General features: G+C 47.3%; 3 protein-coding genes across 9 annotated transcripts; 1 reads left to right on the top strand and 2 right to left on the bottom strand.

The window, feature by feature from the left end:
- Nucleotides 1-70: 70 nt before the first annotated feature.
- Nucleotides 71-12711, bottom strand: LOC111072203 (unconventional myosin IC). Of its 3 annotated transcripts, none has more exons than XM_022363913.2 (7): nucleotides 12488-12711; nucleotides 3755-3899; nucleotides 3417-3532; nucleotides 2883-3345; nucleotides 529-2792; nucleotides 357-453; nucleotides 71-294 (listed from the first exon to the last, which is right to left on the bottom strand). In XM_022363913.2, the coding sequence occupies exons 2-7, from the start codon at nucleotides 3878-3880 to the stop codon at nucleotides 280-282; spliced, it is 3081 nt and encodes a 1026-aa protein (XP_022219605.2). In that variant the 5' UTR covers nucleotides 3881-3899; nucleotides 12488-12711; the 3' UTR covers nucleotides 71-279. The 3 variants fall into 3 exon arrangements, with proteins under 3 accessions (XP_022219605.2, XP_022219604.2, XP_022219603.2); XM_022363912.2 differs by lacking the exon at nucleotides 12488-12711 and adding an exon at nucleotides 9333-9552; XM_022363911.2 differs by lacking the exon at nucleotides 12488-12711 and adding an exon at nucleotides 4981-5128.
- Nucleotides 7536-8426, top strand: LOC111072204 (histone-lysine N-methyltransferase SETD1A). 2 transcript variants are annotated; one of them, XM_022363915.2, is made up of 3 exons: nucleotides 7536-7602; nucleotides 7681-7848; nucleotides 7939-8426. In XM_022363915.2, exons 1-3 carry the CDS (start codon nucleotides 7566-7568, stop codon nucleotides 8394-8396), a joined length of 663 nt encoding a protein of 220 aa, XP_022219607.2. In that variant the 5' UTR covers nucleotides 7536-7565; the 3' UTR covers nucleotides 8397-8426. The 2 variants fall into 2 exon arrangements, with proteins under 2 accessions (XP_022219607.2, XP_022219606.2); XM_022363914.2 differs by having other exon boundaries at nucleotides 7681-8426.
- Nucleotides 12712-13104: 393 nt separating the features above from the next.
- On the bottom strand, nucleotides 13105-17568 carry LOC111072213 (probable E3 ubiquitin-protein ligase HERC4). Of its 4 annotated transcripts, none has more exons than XM_041593161.1 (9): nucleotides 17185-17568; nucleotides 16912-17089; nucleotides 16544-16826; nucleotides 15412-16478; nucleotides 15025-15348; nucleotides 14670-14957; nucleotides 13745-14572; nucleotides 13562-13675; nucleotides 13105-13497 (listed from the first exon to the last, which is right to left on the bottom strand). In XM_041593161.1, exons 1-9 carry the CDS (start codon nucleotides 17190-17192, stop codon nucleotides 13345-13347), a joined length of 3243 nt encoding a protein of 1080 aa, XP_041449095.1. In that variant the 5' UTR covers nucleotides 17193-17568; the 3' UTR covers nucleotides 13105-13344. The 4 variants fall into 4 exon arrangements, with proteins under 4 accessions (XP_041449095.1, XP_041449087.1, XP_041449092.1 ...); XM_041593153.1 differs by having other exon boundaries at nucleotides 16544-16780; XM_041593158.1 differs by having other exon boundaries at nucleotides 13745-14569; nucleotides 16544-16780.
- Between the last annotated feature and the right edge of the window lie 1237 nt (nucleotides 17569-18805).

Genomic DNA, 18805 nt, shown 5'->3' with positions numbered 1-18805 from the left:
ATTCGATAACGATAGTTTGTTGGGGGGACTTTTGAAAAGCACTCGGAAAAACAAGCAACTAAGCCACGTATGCAATTACGCATTCATATGTATATTTATAGTATCTTTTTATGTAAGCAATATACATTTAGTCGGAACATATAAGAATATAAAATTCAAATTAACAAAAATACACAAGTACACAGTATAAATTACACGAAGAATATAACAAAACAATCAAATCGTCTTCCCATTGATTTAAAGCCACGTTTCTGTAGAATGTCATACATAGTAAATTCCTTATGCTGTATTGATCTGCAATGGAAATTGAGTTTAGGAATTGTTGAAATGGGAGGGGGGGCTGTAAGTGCACTTACAACAACAAGCTTTTTATTATCAAGCAAAACACCAGCCTCGGCGCCCGTTTGGAACTCAATGACACCGCTCTTCCCCTTGACTTTATTGTGCTCCAATCTGAAAAGGAGAGAATGTACAACAATTAATTCCCGCATTTGAATTTCCTCTTTTTTTGCTTGTTTGACAACTTACGAGTCCCTGTCCACAATGGAAACAATTTGGGCCGTGCCCACAGTATCAATGATGTACGTGCAGAACTCGATGATGCGGGGAATGATCAGGATCAGATCGCCCTTGTCCTTCTTGAGGTCAAGGGGAATGCGTATGACCATCAGGTCGTCGTTGTGGTTCGTCAGCGTAAAGTCAATCTTGTCGAGCGGCAGGCGATGCTTCTGCTTGTACGTCTTCCCATCGAGCACATACACCGCCTTGTTGCTCAGCAGAATGAAGCGTTCGCGCGACTTGTAGCCGTGTCGATCGAATTTCGTGCAGAAGGACTGATACTTGAGCTGTTCGCTGCCAAAAGTGCTGGCCACAAAGTCATTCACACGCTGAATGTGCTCCTTGGGTATGCGATCCTCCTGGAACCAGGTGGCGACGCTCGTCGCATAATTATTTTTCTTTCCCTTGAACACCTTTTCGGCGAGAACCTTCAGCTCGAACTGACGCTTGCGCTGCGGCGTCAGCGCCAGGCGGTAGATGCGCGCCAAGTGGAGGCGGTGCAGACGGTGCAGATACTCGGAGGCCTCCTGGCAGTGGGCCGGTGCCGAGGGCCAGCTCTTGTCCAGCACCTTTTTGGGCAGCTCCTTGGACAGCCGCAGCAGCCACATGCGCTTCGCATTGGCAATGAAGTCCTCGTTGACGCCATTCGGCGGATCATTGCGAGTGATGAAGCCCTTGATGAAGGCCCTTATCTTGTCCGCTGCCTCGCGACGCTGCTTGGCCGCCTGCTGGGCCAGACGCCGGCGGCAATAGCTCTGCAGTACAATGACCTGTTCGCGCAACTTCAGGTACTTGCGCCGCTGCACCAGACCCTTCCAGTGGGCCTGAATGATGGCCGCAATGTCGTGCTTCTTCGCCTGATACGCATCCTCCGTGTCGAAGAGAGTGCGTGGCCAGCGAATGAAGAGCTTCGTCTCCCCCATCCTGTACTGTTCGTTGTCATAGCCCAGATCCTTGACCAGCTGCTGGACACCGGCCTTGGGGCCACCGGATCCCTTATAATTCGGCCACGTGGATTTGCTGAGGCACTTGTAGCGCTCCAGGAACAGATCGTAGGCACGGCGATAGGCAAAGCCAGCGCGACGCACGCGCAGGTTCTCCATGAGGCCCAGATACTTGACCTGATGCAGGACCAGCTCATCGTTGAACACGCCGGGGGACTGAAGGTCGTTCGGCTTGATGCAGCGAATGTAGGAGGGCTCCTTGCACATCAGGATGTCCATCAGGTTGTTCAGCGATGTACGGAACTGCGTGATGGCCGTCTCGGGGCGCTTCTTGCTGCGCAGCTCCTGCTCGGGGAAGCACGAGCGCACAATCTGGTTGCCCGCCTTGCTCAGTGTCTCCTTGAGATCGCGGAACAGCAGATCGTTGTTCTTGTCCAGGAACCCAATGACACTGTACGTCACCTCGCCGGCATAGTGCACCAGACGGAATTCGTCGCGCAGCATGATCTTCTGGATGTGTGTGGGCGCCTTCTCGTGGCACACATAATGGTGGTGCTCCGACAGTTTGGTCGTCAGCTTCTGCAGGAACGTGATATCTGTGGGTTCGCCGGGCCGCAGGCACTCCTCGTCCAGTATGGAAATGATGCCCTTGTGCTTCTCCTCGATCAGATTGCAGATCACCTTGTTGTCGAAATACTCGACGGGTATCCACTCGATGCCCTCGCGCCGGTACTCATCCTGTTCGGACTTCAGCGTGAGTTCAATGAACAACTGCTGCAGCTTCTCGTTGCAAAAGTTAATGCAGAACTGCTCAAAGTTGTTCTTGTTGAAGATCTCAAAGCCATAAATGTCCAGGATGCCCATGACATTGTTCCTGGCGCCGCGCGTTTCCTTTGCCTGCAGCGAGATGTTCAGCCGCTGCACCAGCCACGAGAACAAGCGATCGTATACAGCCTTGGCCAGGGCATCCTTGGCATAGACGGCCAGTTCATGGTTCAATGGCGACGTCACCACATCCCCACGGGCATCGATGGTGCGATGCGTCAGAGCGGCACTCAATTCGCTGGCATTAACGCCCAGCAGGCGTGCCACAGTGACCACCAGATCGCGACTAACGACCTGGGCATTGCCCTCGATCTCCTCAAAGTTGACATTACCCAAATGCAAAATGCTGGCCACAATGCCAAAGATCTCGCGCTGCTCGTCGCCGCTGAAATCGATCACACTCAATGCCTGTTGCACCTGCTTGAAGTTCTGGGAATCATTGATGCTCGACAGGTTTCCCTTCAGCTGACAAAACAGAAAGAAAGAAAGGGGGAGAGAGAGAGAAATGGGATTGTTAAGGACTATGCACCGCTTGGCTGGATATTGTTTACTTACCCCATCGCTGAGGTAGTTGTAGCTATCGAGAGCCCTCTCCAGGCGCAGTTCTTGGAGCAACGCATCATCACCGCCGGCCAGCAGCTGGTAGAAAATGTGGAAATTGCGCTCGCCTCCCATCTGGGCCACCACGCGGGACTTCTCTAGCAGATAGTTCAAGATGTTGCCACCAATGGGGGCGCCCTTGAAGTCGAATTGGATGTCCATGTACTTGCCAAAGCGCGAGGAGTTGTCGTTGCGATTGGTTTTGGCATTGCCGAAGGCCTCCAGCACGGGATTGCTCTTCAGCAGTTTGTCCTTCACACCCTCGACGGTTGTCTGGTGGCCGGAGCAGGCAGCAATGTACTGCAGCACCTTCTTGGAGGCCTCCGTCTTGCCCGAACCACTCTCACCCGAGATGAGCACGCACTGGCCGCTATTCTCCTCGATCAGAGAACGGAACGCATTGTCTGTCACAGCGAAACTGTGGAGGGAGGGGATATCCAGAGAATGAGTGGGGGGTATGCGATTAGATGACTGGCTGGAGGGGCTTACACATGTGGCGGCATCTCATAGAAGTGCTTGTTCTTGTACTCCTTGATGTGGGCATCGGAGTAGATGGGCAGCTGCTTGTAGGGATTCACAGAGATCAGCACCTGGCCAATGTACGTCTGCAAGAGGAAAGCACATGCACAGCGATTAGAATACGTGGGAAAATGATTGGCTAGACAGAGGCTTACACAGCTCCAGCATCCTGACTAATTAATTTATAGAGTAAAGTTTGGATCGAATGCATTTTAGAGACAGAAAGACAGAGACACAAAAACAAACACACAGAGAGAGAGCAGAAACAGAGTGGCAAAGGTACTACAAGTGGTTTATATGGTACTCACATAGATGAGGTTCTCCTGGAAACGCTTCTTCAGATTGTCAATGAAGGCCTCTTCGCTCTGGTAGTTTTCGAGCAGCACAAAGTCCTGGACGCCAGCACGATCGCGCTCATGCAAACCCGTCTCCATATTGGGCAGAGTTGTGGGACTGAAATATATAGACAGAGATATCAAAATGTGTGCAAAGGGGACCAGAAGAAAAAGATTATAATAATAGGAGGCAGCAGGAGCAGCAGCAGCCCGTCATGCATGAAAATTAAATAAAGAAAAGTATGTGGATTTCCACTTTCTTCTTGTAGATTTCCATGCACATCTCTATGGGTAAAAGATCTTGAGACTATTTCGTTTTCGTTTGCTTGGTGAAGTTCTTGCGACTCTTTAGAGGTCAACGTCTACCATAATCTATTCCCCATAATATGCCCACAAATAATATGCCTTGGAGAGATCACATGCACCAGGATTCCTGAGAAAAATTACGTGATTACCGATTACCTGCAGACTGTTGCCACAGAAAGCACTCGCTTCGCTTCGCTTCTTTCGCTATCTTTTCGAACCCTAATCTGCCAAAAGGGTTGTCGGGCGTTGATTATGGCCGAAGAAAAGCCCCAACAAACGATCGATAAGATTCACTTGAAAGTGGATCGACAAGAGCTCTACGGAAATGCCAGCTTTAGCGGAAAATCAGCCAATGAATGGAGTTACGGTTGAGGCTGAAATTCAATTTGGTATTGCAATAAACAATAAACTATTGCCAGAATGTGGCACAGTTCAATAATGTTTTATCTTTCGATTAGAACGCAGACAAAATCCAATGCAATCTTTGGGTATTTATAGAGAGGTATTTGCTGGCTAATGATGGGGAATGTGTGGCGGGAGCGGGAGCGGGAGGGGCAGGTGCAATTGCGGGACCTTATCAATGCCATAATTCATAAAGCAGAGAGAGCGAGAGAGAGAATTAGCTTTATTGGAACGACGATACAGCGGCGCGAAGGCGGGGGTAAATCCATAAAAAAGACGATTACGCAATGGCCCAAAGAACTTTGGGGATTGGGATTGCAGGAGGCCACCTGCAGCAGGTGCCATAAGACCAGCAGAAGTGCCGAAGCACTCGATGGGGCAAAGCACTCCAAAGTTTTCAATCAATTTGTCAAGTGACTGGACTCAGGGCAGACAGGAAATCACACACACACACACACACACACTGGAATAGGTGTCCTCTTTTCGTCTACCTGGCCATGATTGAATTGATGATAATCCTTGTTAGTTCTTGTGGATCTTTGGCGTTTCACTTTCGACACTTTCAAGAGATCAGATCGTCCAGAGGCAGATTTCGCGCATATTCCGCCTATTGACGACGGCGGCAAACTAAACCGATCCGCTGCCAGTTGAAGCGTTTTAACCATCAATACATTCTGCTCTACATATCAATTGGCCTCGTCGTTGAGTCGTTCTGTCGTTCTGTCGTTCTGTCACTGTCGGCACATTTATCAACGATAATATAACTCTGGAGAACCTCTCTAGAGGAGGAGGAGGCGACAGAGAGAGAGAGAGCACTGGCATTGCCATTGCCTCCAATCAGTTGCCGATTAGATAGTGCCTTTTGCTTTCGCAAAACAGCAAACCAAAACTACGGGCATGACTTAGGCGTAGAGTCATCCATCCAATACAATCCACCAAGCAGCACTCCGTGCAAAATGTGTGTGCGTCTGCTTTGGCTGTCTAAATATATACAGAAGATATATGTATATCCAAGAGCATGATGTCATTTATCGTACTTCAATCCTGAGTCAAAGATTGAATGACTTTCAATGAATAAATAATGTGAATCATATCAAATAAGAGACAAATAAATGTATTTTATTTTTAACACCTAATGAAATTAATCATGTTTTGGTGATTATATGAAGTAAAATGCCCAAGCTAAGCCACAATGGAATAGAGAGAGCGAGAGAGGGAGCTAATAGGAGATTGCGAGAGAGCTACGCCGGAAAGCTTTTGTTCTGCATTCCGGACTCTAATCATAATCCGATCGATACGATTATTTAGTATCAAGTAGATAAGATCATTATATACTCGTATGATTCGATTTCTCCTCTAGCACCAACTAACTCTGAAATCCAGGCGTCGTGGCTAAATATTATTTATGGATGCGTAAAGGCTCTAATCTTCAGACTTTAGAAAAAAAAATGAAACACATTTACACCTTTCCTACTTCCCAAAAGAGTATTGGAGCATCATTATGCATTGCTTTTGTTTCGAAAATCAACATTTGAGAAGACGCTGATAGCAGCATGAGAGACAGAGACAGAGAGAGAGAGAGATTCTGAGTCAGAGAGATTTCGGTTGCAGCGGAGAATCGACAGCATTTAGCGCGCCTTCGTTATCAGTTATCAGGGCGCTAAATAAGTCATTGCTAAACACGAGTACAATGCTCAAACAGTTGTACGAGCGAGTAGGCAGGCATTCAGTTTAACCATTGGACTGCCCATTCTTGGGTTCGAAACAAAGCGAATGCCTCGATAATTACGCGCAGTGTTTGTTTGTCGATGCATCGCAGAAGAATTCCTGGGAATTTCTCCTCAAGACAGGCGGCAAACATGAGTTGAGTTGAGTTGCGTCATGTGCCTGTCCGTGTCCCTGGATTCAATTTGAGCCATTAGCCACAGGGGAAGCCTTGCTTTAGCTGATGTTTGTCACATAATTAGTTAATTGCACGTAGAATCGAAGGAATGCCACATGATACATAAACACTCTAGACTAGACACTCTACATAACGTATATATGATTTGTGTTGTGTGTGTTTCTGTTTGTAATTTGCTCACCTCAAAACTAATTGAAAGTCGCCTGAGATTATGCTACAGCTGGGGTTATTCTAGGAATTGCTTTCTGCTATCAACAAGTGGAAAATGTTTCACCAGGCGACCATTTAGACGCCATAGTTACTCATTATATGCAGTAGTTTGGCGAGCTTTGCACTTGCAATCTGATATGCAGGCCTTAAAGATTGCATTTAATATTAAAAGTATTTCTTTAAAGTGTTTATCGATCATTAGAGTCCAAACATTGGGAACTTTATCACTAGAAGGTACCAAAAAAGAGCACAATGTTTTGTTTCTGCTTTCACACAGGTGCCTGCGAGTACTGAGAGATTGTTTGAGTTATTGTCTGCCCACAAATATACCCTGAAACAGAGTGTACACACTCTAGAGTATCGAAAAGTCATTGACTTTCTCTGTGGACTCTAAAGTAAAGGCATTCATTTCATTCGTTTGATCTTCAAAAGGTGGAGTGGAGAGTGGAGAAACCAGTTTCCGCTGCGCCACTCCCACTCCCACTGCGTGTATGATGTAATAGAGAACCGAGAAAGAGTTCTCTCCTACTCGAAATGCCATAAAAATGTCCGAAACGGAACCCCAAAAGTGGGTTCCACAAAACCCACAAAAATGCTTGTAAAATAGTTTGTAGGTTTATGCATATAAATGACGTCATATATCAAGAGAAAAAGAGATTATGTACATTCCGAGATGGGATATTGGGGGATATTGAACCCTTTTTTGTATGGGCATCGAAGACACACAACTCGAAAGAGATTTGTATGCAAATGAATGGCGTGGAGTTCTCTTGCTCGTTGAAAGCGATTCGAAATTTGGGGCACAGTCTATATCAATGGATGTTGCATTAGATGCGAGAATTATTCTAATGAGAAAACCGGAGAACAAGATCCCAGATAATCGCCCGTTAGAAGATGCTTCTTTGGTGCATTCGAAAGGGCTATAAATACGGAGTGCAGGTGCATTTGGAGAACATTCCCTCGATGATCATGGATCCACGAGTATCGGCATTGTGGTTGGGTAAGTCTTTCAGTCGCTGGACGGGTCCTTCGGAGAAGTTCACTAACTCTGCCCGGATCTGCCCGGATATTTTTGCAGTTCTCCTCTCGCTGTTGGGTGGCGCCCTGTCCTTCCAGGACAAGGCCCCAGTGCAGACGAGCCTCGTGACAGGCCAGGCACGCAATGACAAGCAGCAGCAGATCCTCGACGACACCCTGGGCACGTCCTCGGGCCGCGGCATCGACGATCACCTGCTGAAGACTATCGGTAAGGGTGGGATCAAATTGGTCATGGCTGGAGGCTCGTCTACGACCACACCCAAACCGTCAGTACAACATCATTACTATTATCCACCAGAGGAGCAGCAGCAGCCGCGTCAGTACGGCTACGGTCCGCCACCCGCGTACTCCCCCTGGCTGCATGCCCCACATCCGCCACGGCCGCAGCTTCCACCGTGGGGGCCACCACCAGGACCACCGCCGCCACAGCCCCCATACTACGGTGGATATCCATCCTATCCAGGCTGGGGTGGCGGCTATCAGGGCGGCTATCCCGGCTGGGGCGGTGGTGGCTACCCAGGCTATCCAGGCTATGGCTATCCCAGCTATCCCGGCTATCCCTACTATCCGTTCTATCGCTCGGCAGGCGCCACGGAGGTGGACAACCAAGTGCCCGGTGGCCCCGAACTGCCGCCCTCCCCCCATCCAGGCGTCTTTCAGGGCCGACAAGTGCTCACCCAAAATTATCTCGAGGGCAGGGCCAACGCTGCCAACATTGTGCCGCTCTATCATCTGCTGCAAATGTCCAGAGCTTAAGGTTTTTCAATAAAAATATGTGCGAGAACTTCACGAGAAAACAAAAGAGTGTTTCCCTGCGGAAAGAATCAACGTGCAACTGCAGAAAAGATCTTTGATCACCGAGGGGCACTGCTGCATGATGCGTGCATGCGAGAATTGAGATTTCATTGAAGATCTCTTTCGGGAAAGAACTCAAGAATCTACTCCTCTAAAGTATTCCGTGGAAGGATTCTATTAGGACTGAAAGTTGGTTTAACATATAGAAATGAGATTGAATTATATTTTACCGGAACATAATGCTGAGAATAGCATTGGTAATTCCATTCAAAAAGGGTCTTCTATCAGATTTCAGTTCAAAAATTATAAATAATTTCACTAAAAATGTTTTTTCTTTCAGATTTCAATGCAGATCTATTTCAGGTAAGTTCTACAAATTCTGAAGAGATACATAAGTGGTTTGTATGGCTCTATGGATCATGAATAGAACACTAAAAAAAATCTGCAAAGAATTCTTTGCTCCAGAACCCCAAAACCTGAAAGGCCGCTGACCTACACCATCGATAATCGAGTTTGTTCCATAATTAAGATTCAAAAAATAATTCGCGAATTTCTCGAGGCAAAACTCTGCCGCTGACTCATTCGCGCTCCATCGCGGTGGCACGGGGCACGGGGCACGGGGCACGGGGCACGTATCGCGGAGGGAGCCACAGATGTGACGCATGGCAAGTGGTCTCTCGGATAACCATTAAGCATTAAACAAGCACCAAAGCACACATTTATTTGCTAATTTTTTTTTTTCGTTGTTTTCCCAGCGCAATGCCCGGCCATAAAAAGCGTCAACACCAAAAGCAGCAGGCGAGTGAAGTGATCTTGAACGCGGCTTTAATGCCAATTGCAATAAGTATCTACAGCTGAAAGCGATGCCAAAAAAGTAAAAAGAGTCGCATTTTTTACCTCTTTATTTTTTTTATTACACGAACCAGACTCTTTTTGTTTCCACGAAAAGCCCTTAGGTTGACACTTTACCGCGCGATGAACTTCAATTTGGAGTGAAAATTCGAGTCTTGGTCGAGTAGCCGGTCTGCCGGTTTTCGGTTTTAAGTTTTCGATGTTGTAATTGTGGATCCCCAAGCACACGATCCGATACGATTCCCAACGCGACGACGCTCACTCCACTGTGGCTATCTTGCAAATGTCCAAAGAAATGAAATTAAATGGAAAATGGAATTGTGGAGCCCGCCCCATTCTGCTGGGGCTCGCATCAATCGAATCGAAGTTATATGACAAATGTGGGGGATTTTTTGTTTGTTTGTTTGTTTGTTATTTATTTGCGGTTGATAGTGTGTGGGGCATATGGCATGGTGCCATGCATGGCGGGGCAAGAGTGGGGATACATTGTGGTTTATAGATTGACGATAGGCGATAGGGGGGATCAGTATTATCATAAGGAAATGTGGGAACTTACATATGTATATAGTGGATTAATTAGAAATTATTCCATTTGTGAGATTTATACATTTTCAGGGCTTTTAAAGAAGATACGCCACGGGGAGATTGGAAAGATTTGTGCAATAAAATATCAATGGGTAATGATAGTTGAATGATTTTTTTGTCATGTGTAGATCGCTATATAAAGCCATCTGTTTCATCTCTAGATCCATAATATACTCAATTATTTGCTACACATCATTGGAGGATCCAGCACGATAGATTCCGTGCCACAGGGTATATCATTTGTCTGGCATCTGTTGTCCATCAATCACGATTTCTGCAAGTCTTTCATTGTGTAAAAAAAAAACCTTTATGCTTCACCTGTTTTATGGACAGTCGTTTACTTGAAGAGGTCTTGGCATTTCCCCTTAATTTTCATTATCTTATCGAACTCTAGACTAAGAGGGAAATAAAAATGCAACTGTTGCTAAACGGGAAACCAAAACCCCACTATGAAGCACCCTATAAAAGGAGGAGGTAACATCATCGATTGTCATATCACTAAAAAGTGTGTGTTGAACCCCGTCGAAAGTGATAACACCACTCCGATATCAATAAACATACCACCGATCACAGATAAGACAAAAGTTCAAGCTTGTTTAAGTAATATTTTTGGGGTGCGGTATGTAGATGGTTTCTTTGAGATTTCCGTGCTTTTTTGAGGGGGGAGAGAGGAGGAACAAACTCGATGATGAATCGCAATTACCAGAGTCAAAATGCGTGCAATGTTTTCTGCTTCTGCTTCTGTTTCTGTTGCTGTTCCGTTGCCCTTCTCTTGCGCTGTTTGTTCTTTTGGGGTCTTTTGTTTTTACTTTGTCTTCTGTTTTGTTTGGTTTGTTAGGAAATTACATCATTAACAAAACAGAAATCATTTGCGGAGTCTCTTAACTCGTTAACTTTTAATTCCATATGCCATGATAATGCTGGTTTGGTGGGGGGGTAACGCTTTGCTTGCACAGCTGTGCAGCAGATTTTGGCGAATCATTTTGTTGGGTGGTAGTGGGCGGTGGGTGTTGGGTGTTGGGTGCTAGTGCGTGCCTTGACTTGACTTGGCGATCAATTGCACTGGCAGTTCGGAGTCTTTTAAGCTGCTTATTGCCACACACAAATGGAAAAAAAAAAAATGGGTCACACATCGCAAACAACATCTGAGCGCTCAACAGTTTGAAATTGAAATCGAAATTTGATACGATTTCAATTGGTTCCCCCTGCCGTCTTACTGTCTGTCCGATGGTGTGGCTGGGAAGGTCGGTCAATATTTCCATCCACATCCACTGGAATAATGATTACTCATAGCACAAACACAGGAGGAGGACTTATACCCGCCCATACCCTACTTATGGAGAGATAGACACTGTTGACCCTCTTTGTGTGCGGCTTTTTGTTTGTTCCTGCTATAAAACCTAGACAAACAAACTTGCCACAAAGGAAAGAAAGTGGGAGAGTAGAGTGATTGGTGCCACACAAGGAAACGAAATCATCCCAAGAGGTAGGTCAAGGTGTATTTAAAAAGAAGGTGAGGCAAAAACGATCCACTTTTTCCACACATAAAAGTGTGTGCGGGGAGGCTGACAGCGCTCCTCCAGTGCCTTCCATTCAAGAGATAACATATGAGGAGAGGAATGCTGTCACATTTGACAGGAGAGGAGAGCGAGCGAGAGAGCTTGGGAAGAGGGAAGGCTCTCATTGCCTATACCCCAAGTCAGGTGAGTGCGAAATCAAGCAGAAGAAAGGAGCAAGAGAGATGCCCAGCATAGGTGCCATACCCTACCATTCAATATACACTGAGTGTGTGCAGGTGAGTGCGAAAAGGAAGCTTCCAGCCAGGAAGCGAATGTGCGTGTGAGACTCATAGTAAACCAGAGAGAGATAGAGATAGAGAGAGAAATTGGACTGCACCATGGGGTTCGTGGGGTATGGGGGCATGGGGTGTCTGGTGTGTGGGTCTTCTTCATCAGCGTAAAACGTTCGCTTTATTATCAAAGCATAAACCAGATTTGTACTCCTCTTTGTTTGTTGGTGTCGCAAGTTCAAATCGTGCAAAGGAAGAAGAAAGAAAGCAGGCAACGGGCAACGGAAGACGCTGCAGATCACGACCAGCGACAGCCAACGACGAGATCAACCAGGGGGCAAACCGGCAGAACCGCTTTTTTTGTATATTTATTTTTACTTTTATCTTATTTTATTTCACGTTCCCCCTGGTGCCATCGAGGCTCGGCTCGGCTCCTACCATAAATATACTCGTACCGTACTCTCGTATCTTGTTAGGTGGTGCCGCACTACCACATATTTGCTAGTCGTCAGGATATGCAAAAATTGTCGAGTGTAATTGATTTTATGGCCCCAATTTTGAGTCATCATCAAGTGGGCAGCTTGTCAGCCAGCGGCCAGCGGCATGTGGCATGCGGAGGGGACATGCATTGCATGGCCATGGCAGTAGCGGCGGGCATGGATTAAGAAGTTGGCCAAACAGACGACACATTTGATAAATGAAAGCAAATGAGCGCTGCAGTGGCAGACGCAGAGGCAGTGGTGTGGCTGGTACGCTAAGTACCCCATAATTTCACCGTCTGTCCCCCAAGTCGTTACCTTTTTCTGTTTTTTTTTTGTTTTTGTACCTGTTTGAATTTCTTTTTCGATGCGGGTACCGTTAGCTTGACCCGGCAATGGCAGCAGCGGCGTCGCGTCGGCGTCAACAACGGCGACACAGCCACAAAAACGATCGCACAACAACAACACTTGCACTGCTTTTGCTGCTGCTAACAACTCGCATAGATATTATTCGAATGTTCGTATTCGCTTATAATGTTAGGCAGCGCACGCTCTCAGCATACAAATGAGTGTCCCCAAAAATGTTCTTAATAATTAAGTCTCGGCGGGGAGGGTGCGCGCTGTCTGCTGAGGCACACGGCAAAGGCGAACGCGACGGCGATAAAGTTAAAGCTTAACTGACGCGAACTCGAAAAACGATTTGCCGCCACATTCACATTTTTCGCACAAACAGCTGTGCGCGGGCTGGCGGCCAGTGTGACCGCGGATTTATCGGTCAAACATACCGCCCGACCCTCAGAATTATACCGAAAAAGATACGAGAAAACTGACAATGTAGAATTATAAAACGGAATAACGGAATATATATTCAGATCGAATCATTATAATAGCCCAGAATGAACAACAAAAATAGCAGTGGTTTGGCTACCCCTTCCCACTTTGTTTTGTCTATCGTTGTCACATGTTTTAAGACATCAATATTCACCGTTTTATTTGTTAACTTTTCTTATTATTTCTATAACAGTTGTGGTATGGATTGATAGCTAGCCTACGAATTAAAGCTATAGACACAACATCACTTAAGTTGATTTGATCTCTGATAAATGTGTGTGGTGTGTGTTTTCCTGTACCTGTACCTTAAATTTCAAAAGTCCAAATCTGGCCATCACCGTTTGATCGGAGGATCAGATCAGATCAAATCAAATCAGACCAGGCTAAATCCCTGGGTTTGCTGAATGGCTTGCAGTAGTTTGAATTTGAGGCGCTCCTTGGTCTTGTATCGTGGCAGATCCAGCAGATTGAAGCATGTATGGGCCACTGGCAGGAAACGTTCATCGGTGGTGGGTTGTATAACGAACTGAAATGATGATAATGCCAATTAAACTTTAAACATTACTGCGATCTCTATGCAATGCACTTACCCTCAGGGCCTTCATACCCTGAATGGGTATGCGATCGCTTCCAGTTAGATAGAGAAGAAAACTTCTCTTTTCCGCTTCGGATAGGTCATGTATTACCTCCCAGAACCATTTGATCTGCAAGCAAATATCAAAATATATATACTCTATTCTTAGTCTTGGGATTTGCTTGGGGATTCCACTCACTGTCTCATCGCCTGAAGAGTAGCCGTCTTTGTACGTGCAATTATCCTCCAGAGCCTGCCAGTCATACTCCTCATTGCCCACCACCACAGCCATCAGTTCCTCCGGCTGGAATACGTTTATGACACGGCCCGAACAGACCTTCATGAAGCCCTTGTGGAAGGCATTGTAATGCACCTCCGACGACTTGTTGATCACAAAGTTCACATAGAGATCCACAAACTCCTGCCTGTTCTCCAGGGTGACGGCAATCTCTTGTCCATTCGGCTTAAGGCTCAAGGTCTCCGTCTCTCCGAAGACATCGCGTGTTATCTCGAAATGCAGATCAAAGGCCTCCGTAAAGTCGTCGCCATCATAGTCGAGCAGCGCCTGCATGGAGTTGGCCTCCGTCGGCGACAGCTGTCGCAGGTCACTCAGATCGACGGGCTTGTTCAACAGCTTCTTGTAGAGGGCCAGGGGAAAGGGCAGATTGATGATTGTAAAATTGTAGATGGCCAAGCCACAGAGGACGCCGATGAGGTAGTACATATTCTCCGTTTCAAAGGTCATGTCCGCGAACCACAGCACACGCGACTCCTCGAACTCCTTGAACATGCCATACTTCGGATCGAGCAGATCCTTGAGCAGCAGCATGAAGAACTCCTTGCGCACGCCGCCAGCGTCCTCGGCCTCCTCGTCCTGAAACTTGATCTTCAGCGGCTTCTTGAGATCACTCTGCGAGTAGTGCTGCAGCTCACGAATGGAGTCCTGCACAAGGTTCTCCCTCGTCACATTCAGCACAATGTAGTGCGAGATGGGCATGCCATAGTTGAGAAGATTGAAAAATGCCTGCTGCGAGGGACGAAAAGAAGGAGAGGAATTAGCAGGAGGAATAGGACAGGGCAGGGCAGAGCAGGGCAGGGCTAAAGCCTCTGTACTCTGTACTCACATTGGTGGCCGCATTGGCCATGGCTGAATGCATTTGGACCACTTGATCGGCTTGGAGCATCGATGTCTTGGCCGACGTATCGAATAGGAATGGAAAATTACAAATGCTAAAGTCGTTCGGGCTGCCCATTATCCATTTGACAAACTCCTGCTTGACATTCGCATACCAGTCGAGTTCGGGCCAATAGAATATCTGATAGCTGACGCGATCCTTACGCGAGTTGTTGATGACGAACAGCTCCTTCATCACCTTCAGAATGACATCCAAATCGGCATTGTATGGCATTAACTAAACGGGGTTGGGGTATAATACAGAATAGAAAACAGCACAGGCAATCGATGGAATAAAATCTCACCCGTTGGGGACCCTCCACGTTTGGACTGATGGGCAGCAGATTCATTTTGAAGCTAACGATGTGCACCACCACATGCAGAAATATGTTAACCACACGCTCGAAATAGTCGACGGGGGTTTGGGCCAACCACTTGTGCAGCACCTTGCTGGCATTCTCCGTCAGCTTCAGCATGGCACTGGCCAGTGGCACCTGCAGCGTCTGGTAGTGCTTGGAGTTCACGAATTCATGGTACAGCGGCAGCAGCAGATACACGCGCAGGCTCTCCACATCCGCTGGTGAGGCCACCAGAGAACCAATCAGCTCTTTTGTTACATTATCCCAGATCTACGGAGGGGGATGCATGAGATAATTCATGGATTCATGGATCTGTTATGGAGATGTACGCACCACCTGCTTGATGCTCTCGTTCTGCACATTCCGTAGATGATCGAATGCCAGCTCGGCCGCCGTCAGATCCAGTCCATAATTACGTGCAGAGCAGCCAAAATGCTGCTCGTTGGAGAGCAGAAACGAGCCATTCAGGCACGCCTGACTCTTGAAGATCAGCTCCATGGACTGCAGCAGATCCAGGTCGCTTTGGTCACTCTGCTTGAAGTGCGCACACTGCTGTGTGGCCTCTGCCGTCAGCGAAAGGATCTGGGATTTGGGTCTGCAAGAAAGCGGAGGAAGAGGAATTCCATTAGTTTTTATGAGCTTCAGAGAAAACTCGGAAGCTCTGTCCCACTTGAACCTGCGCAGATCCTCGGGCGGCACCTTGTTCACATAGAGAGTGGTCGTCACAATCGACTGATCTCCGCCGGAGAAGATATGCTGAATGACCACCGACTCCTTGGCTCCTTCGCTCGATTGCAGCAAAGCGGAGCCACTGGGCGAGACCCAGGGACCGATAACCACCTGTGGCAGCGTCAGACTTTTGGTGGCTCGCGTTCCCAGCTGCCCGGAGCTGCCCAAGCCAAAGCCATACACTCGACCACGAGAGGGCACCAGGGCGAGGGTGTGGCGATTGCCGCAGGCCACCTGAGTGATGGTGCTGCCCATCAGCTCCATTACCATGCGGGGTATCATCTCGTTGGACTTGAAGCCATGGCCCAGCTGGCCGTAGTTGCCAGCTCCGCAGGTGAAGACGCCGCCCTCGTTGGTGAGGAACACGGAATACTCGTCCCCACAGGCCACGAATCTCACGCCCAGGGTGCGCATTGTCTTCAGCTGCGTGGGATACGCACGATTCTCCTCGTCGTTTAGCCCCAGCTGGCCGCAAGTGTTCTTGCCCCAGCCGAACACGGCACTGGACTTGGAGATGAGGAACGAATGGTTGCCCCCACAGGCAATGGTGGCCAATGGGATGCCCAAGACGGTCGCCAGCTTCATGGGGTAATTGCAGTGCGGCAGCTCTTTGGGGGACTGAACGCCCAGTTGGCCATAGATGTTGGAGCCCCAGGAGTAGAGCTCGCCACCTGAAAGAGAGCGACACTTGAGGGGGAATCCTTCAGAGGGGGAGCGGGCGTCTCTGGCTACTTACAGCTCGTGAGTGCCAGACTGTGGTTGTTGCCGCATGCAATCTGCACCACCGTTTTGGACACGAGAAAGCGCAAGACCTTTGGCAGCTCAATGATCTCCTTGTCGGTGGAATGGCCCAGCTGTCCGCAATCGTTGTCGCCCCAGCTGAGGATCTGGCCCCAGTCGGTGAGGGCCATGGAATGGCGACTGCCACAGGCAATCTGGATGACAACATAGTCCTGCAGCTCGGGTATCAGCACTGCAAGAGACCGGAAAAGAACAGTGGAATGGTAGTCATTTGCTGCCTTCACTTCCGAATGATTCACAGTGGGTGTGATAGTGTGATGAAGAGTTTACAAAAAGACAAGACGATATATGAAAATTACATACGAAATGGCGACATACGTGGCCTTTTGGTGGGCAGCTCGTGCCCCAGCTGGTAGTGATCGTTGCTCCCGCAGGCGTACACCTTTCCGTTGGCAGTGAGGAAGAGCGTATGGCGATGGCCGCAGGCAATCTGTTGCACCGCCGAATCGGGCTTCCATAGTATCTTGCTTGGTACAAGGATCTACAGGCAGAAAAACACACACACAGTTAACGGGGGGGTATCAAATGTCGTGGCACATTATATGCATGTCCTTCTGGGCTTGCCACACAACACACCTGCTCATCCTCGATGCCACCGAGTCCCAGTTGGCCGTGCGAGGCGTCGCCCCAGCAATACAGGGACATGGCGCTGCGCTCTTTCCGCCTGTCGCCGTGTCGCAGTGTTTAGGAGAATATTCGAGAATGCGCCCCTAAACGTTGCAATGGACATTTCTTTGTGGAATTCTCACTTTTGTTTCGTTTCGTTGTGTTCTCGTCTTTCGCTGCTACTGCTTCTGCTGCTGCTCTACTCTACACGCCCACGCAGGAGGAGCCCTCTGTTTTTGATGGTTCTCCCCTTTTTTCTGTTCTCTGATTTTGCTTGTGTTTCTGATTGCCTTTTGTTAACCGAAATTCATATTTTGTTGTTGTTCTGTTGTTGTTGTTGTTTTGGCATTTCTAGAAAGAACTAAAACAGAAAGGTATATTTATGAGGGTCGGACCGAATATACCGTACAAAACCATCGATCAGTGTGACCCTAAGAAATATACCGAAAGTATACCGAGGGGCGCCTATTTTAAACATTCGTTTCGTTTATGGAACTTAGCTTAACTAGGATCAGCCATATAAAGCTTTGAAAAAATACAAAAATGGTAGAAAAGTTGAGCTGGCTGTATGTCAGGATAGATATGTCAGGATAGAAGGTTAAAATCAACTGTAGGCACAATAAAATTTGAGCTAAGGCTAGACTAAAATGCCTAGCCCGAAGAGCTTCAAGTGACGGGTAAAAGATTTAAGAGAAATTAATATCGCCTGGATTCATGTTTAATTGTATTAAAAATCTTTCTCTCAAAAGCACTAGCTTAGCCAAGTTGGGATTTGGTTTGTATACTCTTGTGTATCCACCACAGATCTCTTGTAGTAATTCTAGTTATCAAATGAAATGGAATATAATTGGTACAAATTAATGCGATGATCTGAATTTCGGCAGCAGTTTGTATGAATTTACGATGACACTCGAATGTGTTTCATGTCCAAGTCGCAGCACTGGGGCGGGCTCCACTGGCACGCCAAAACAAACGTTCGGATTCGCAATTTGCATTTGCTGTATATCATTAACAACCAAAGCCGCTAATCGAATGACAGCCCAAACGAACTTCTCTTGGCGCCTAGCAAATAATAATATTAACGCTATGCATACCCTAACAATAGAGTGGGGACTATTAAATACGAAAAGAAGCCGGTGGAATCGGTGGGCAGAGAGATGTGCAAGGGTATCTGAACTTCGTTTCAGGGATTTTGCTCTTTGATCTTTGGATAACAATTCATAAATTTATTATGAATTTAAGTCAAGATTAGATAAGAATTGAAGCATTCATTGTGTGCGGAATCTCCATCGGTAAATCTCCATCTGTGATTTGCTAAGAAGAATGCGCGATCACCTGCTGCTGCTGTCTGGCGCTAGCGCTGGCCCGGCCCGCTGATCTCTGTTCGAAAAACAAACAAAAAACAAGCAACACGGTCATTAGGCGAAACAGCAGGGGAATGGAACGTAACGCTCGTAAAACTCGGTCAAATTCATATTCGAAATGCGCGAATTTATTAATAATACGGATCACTAAAGTCTCCAAGATCAAATGTGAACTGTGGCACATCTCCGGTTTATTGTTGTTTTTGTTGTTGTTGTAGTGGTAGGTG

Source organism: Drosophila obscura, unplaced genomic scaffold (assembly GCF_018151105.1).
Source record: "Drosophila obscura isolate BZ-5 IFL unplaced genomic scaffold, ASM1815110v1 contig_1, whole genome shotgun sequence".
NCBI classification, from domain to species: domain Eukaryota; kingdom Metazoa; phylum Arthropoda; class Insecta; order Diptera; family Drosophilidae; genus Drosophila; species Drosophila obscura.
This window is presented reverse-complemented; position numbering and strand designations above follow the sequence as displayed.

Coding starts and splice junctions, on each gene's coding strand:
- LOC111072203 (XM_022363911.2), bottom strand. Junction 3,346..3,416: donor TATGAGATGCCGCCACATGT/GTAAGCCCCTCC, acceptor CTCCCTCCACAG/TTTCGCTGTGACAGACAATG. Junction 2,793..2,882: donor ACAACTACCTCAGCGATGGG/GTAAGTAAACAA, acceptor CTGTTTTGTCAG/CTGAAGGGAAACCTGTCGAG.
- LOC111072213 (XM_041593153.1), bottom strand. CDS start 17,253: ATGTCCCTGTATTGCTGGGGCGACGCCTCGCACGGCCAACTGGGACTC. Junction 13,676..13,744: donor ACTCTTCAGGCGATGAGACA/GTGAGTGGAATC, acceptor ATTTGCTTGCAG/ATCAAATGGTTCTGGGAGGT. Junction 13,498..13,561: donor AGGGTATGAAGGCCCTGAGG/GTAAGTGCATTG, acceptor TCATCATTTCAG/TTCGTTATACAACCCACCAC.
- LOC111072204 (XM_022363914.2), top strand. CDS start 7,566: ATGATCATGGATCCACGAGTATCGGCATTGTGGTTGG. Junction 7,603..7,680: donor AGTATCGGCATTGTGGTTGG/GTAAGTCTTTCA, acceptor ATATTTTTGCAG/TTCTCCTCTCGCTGTTGGGT.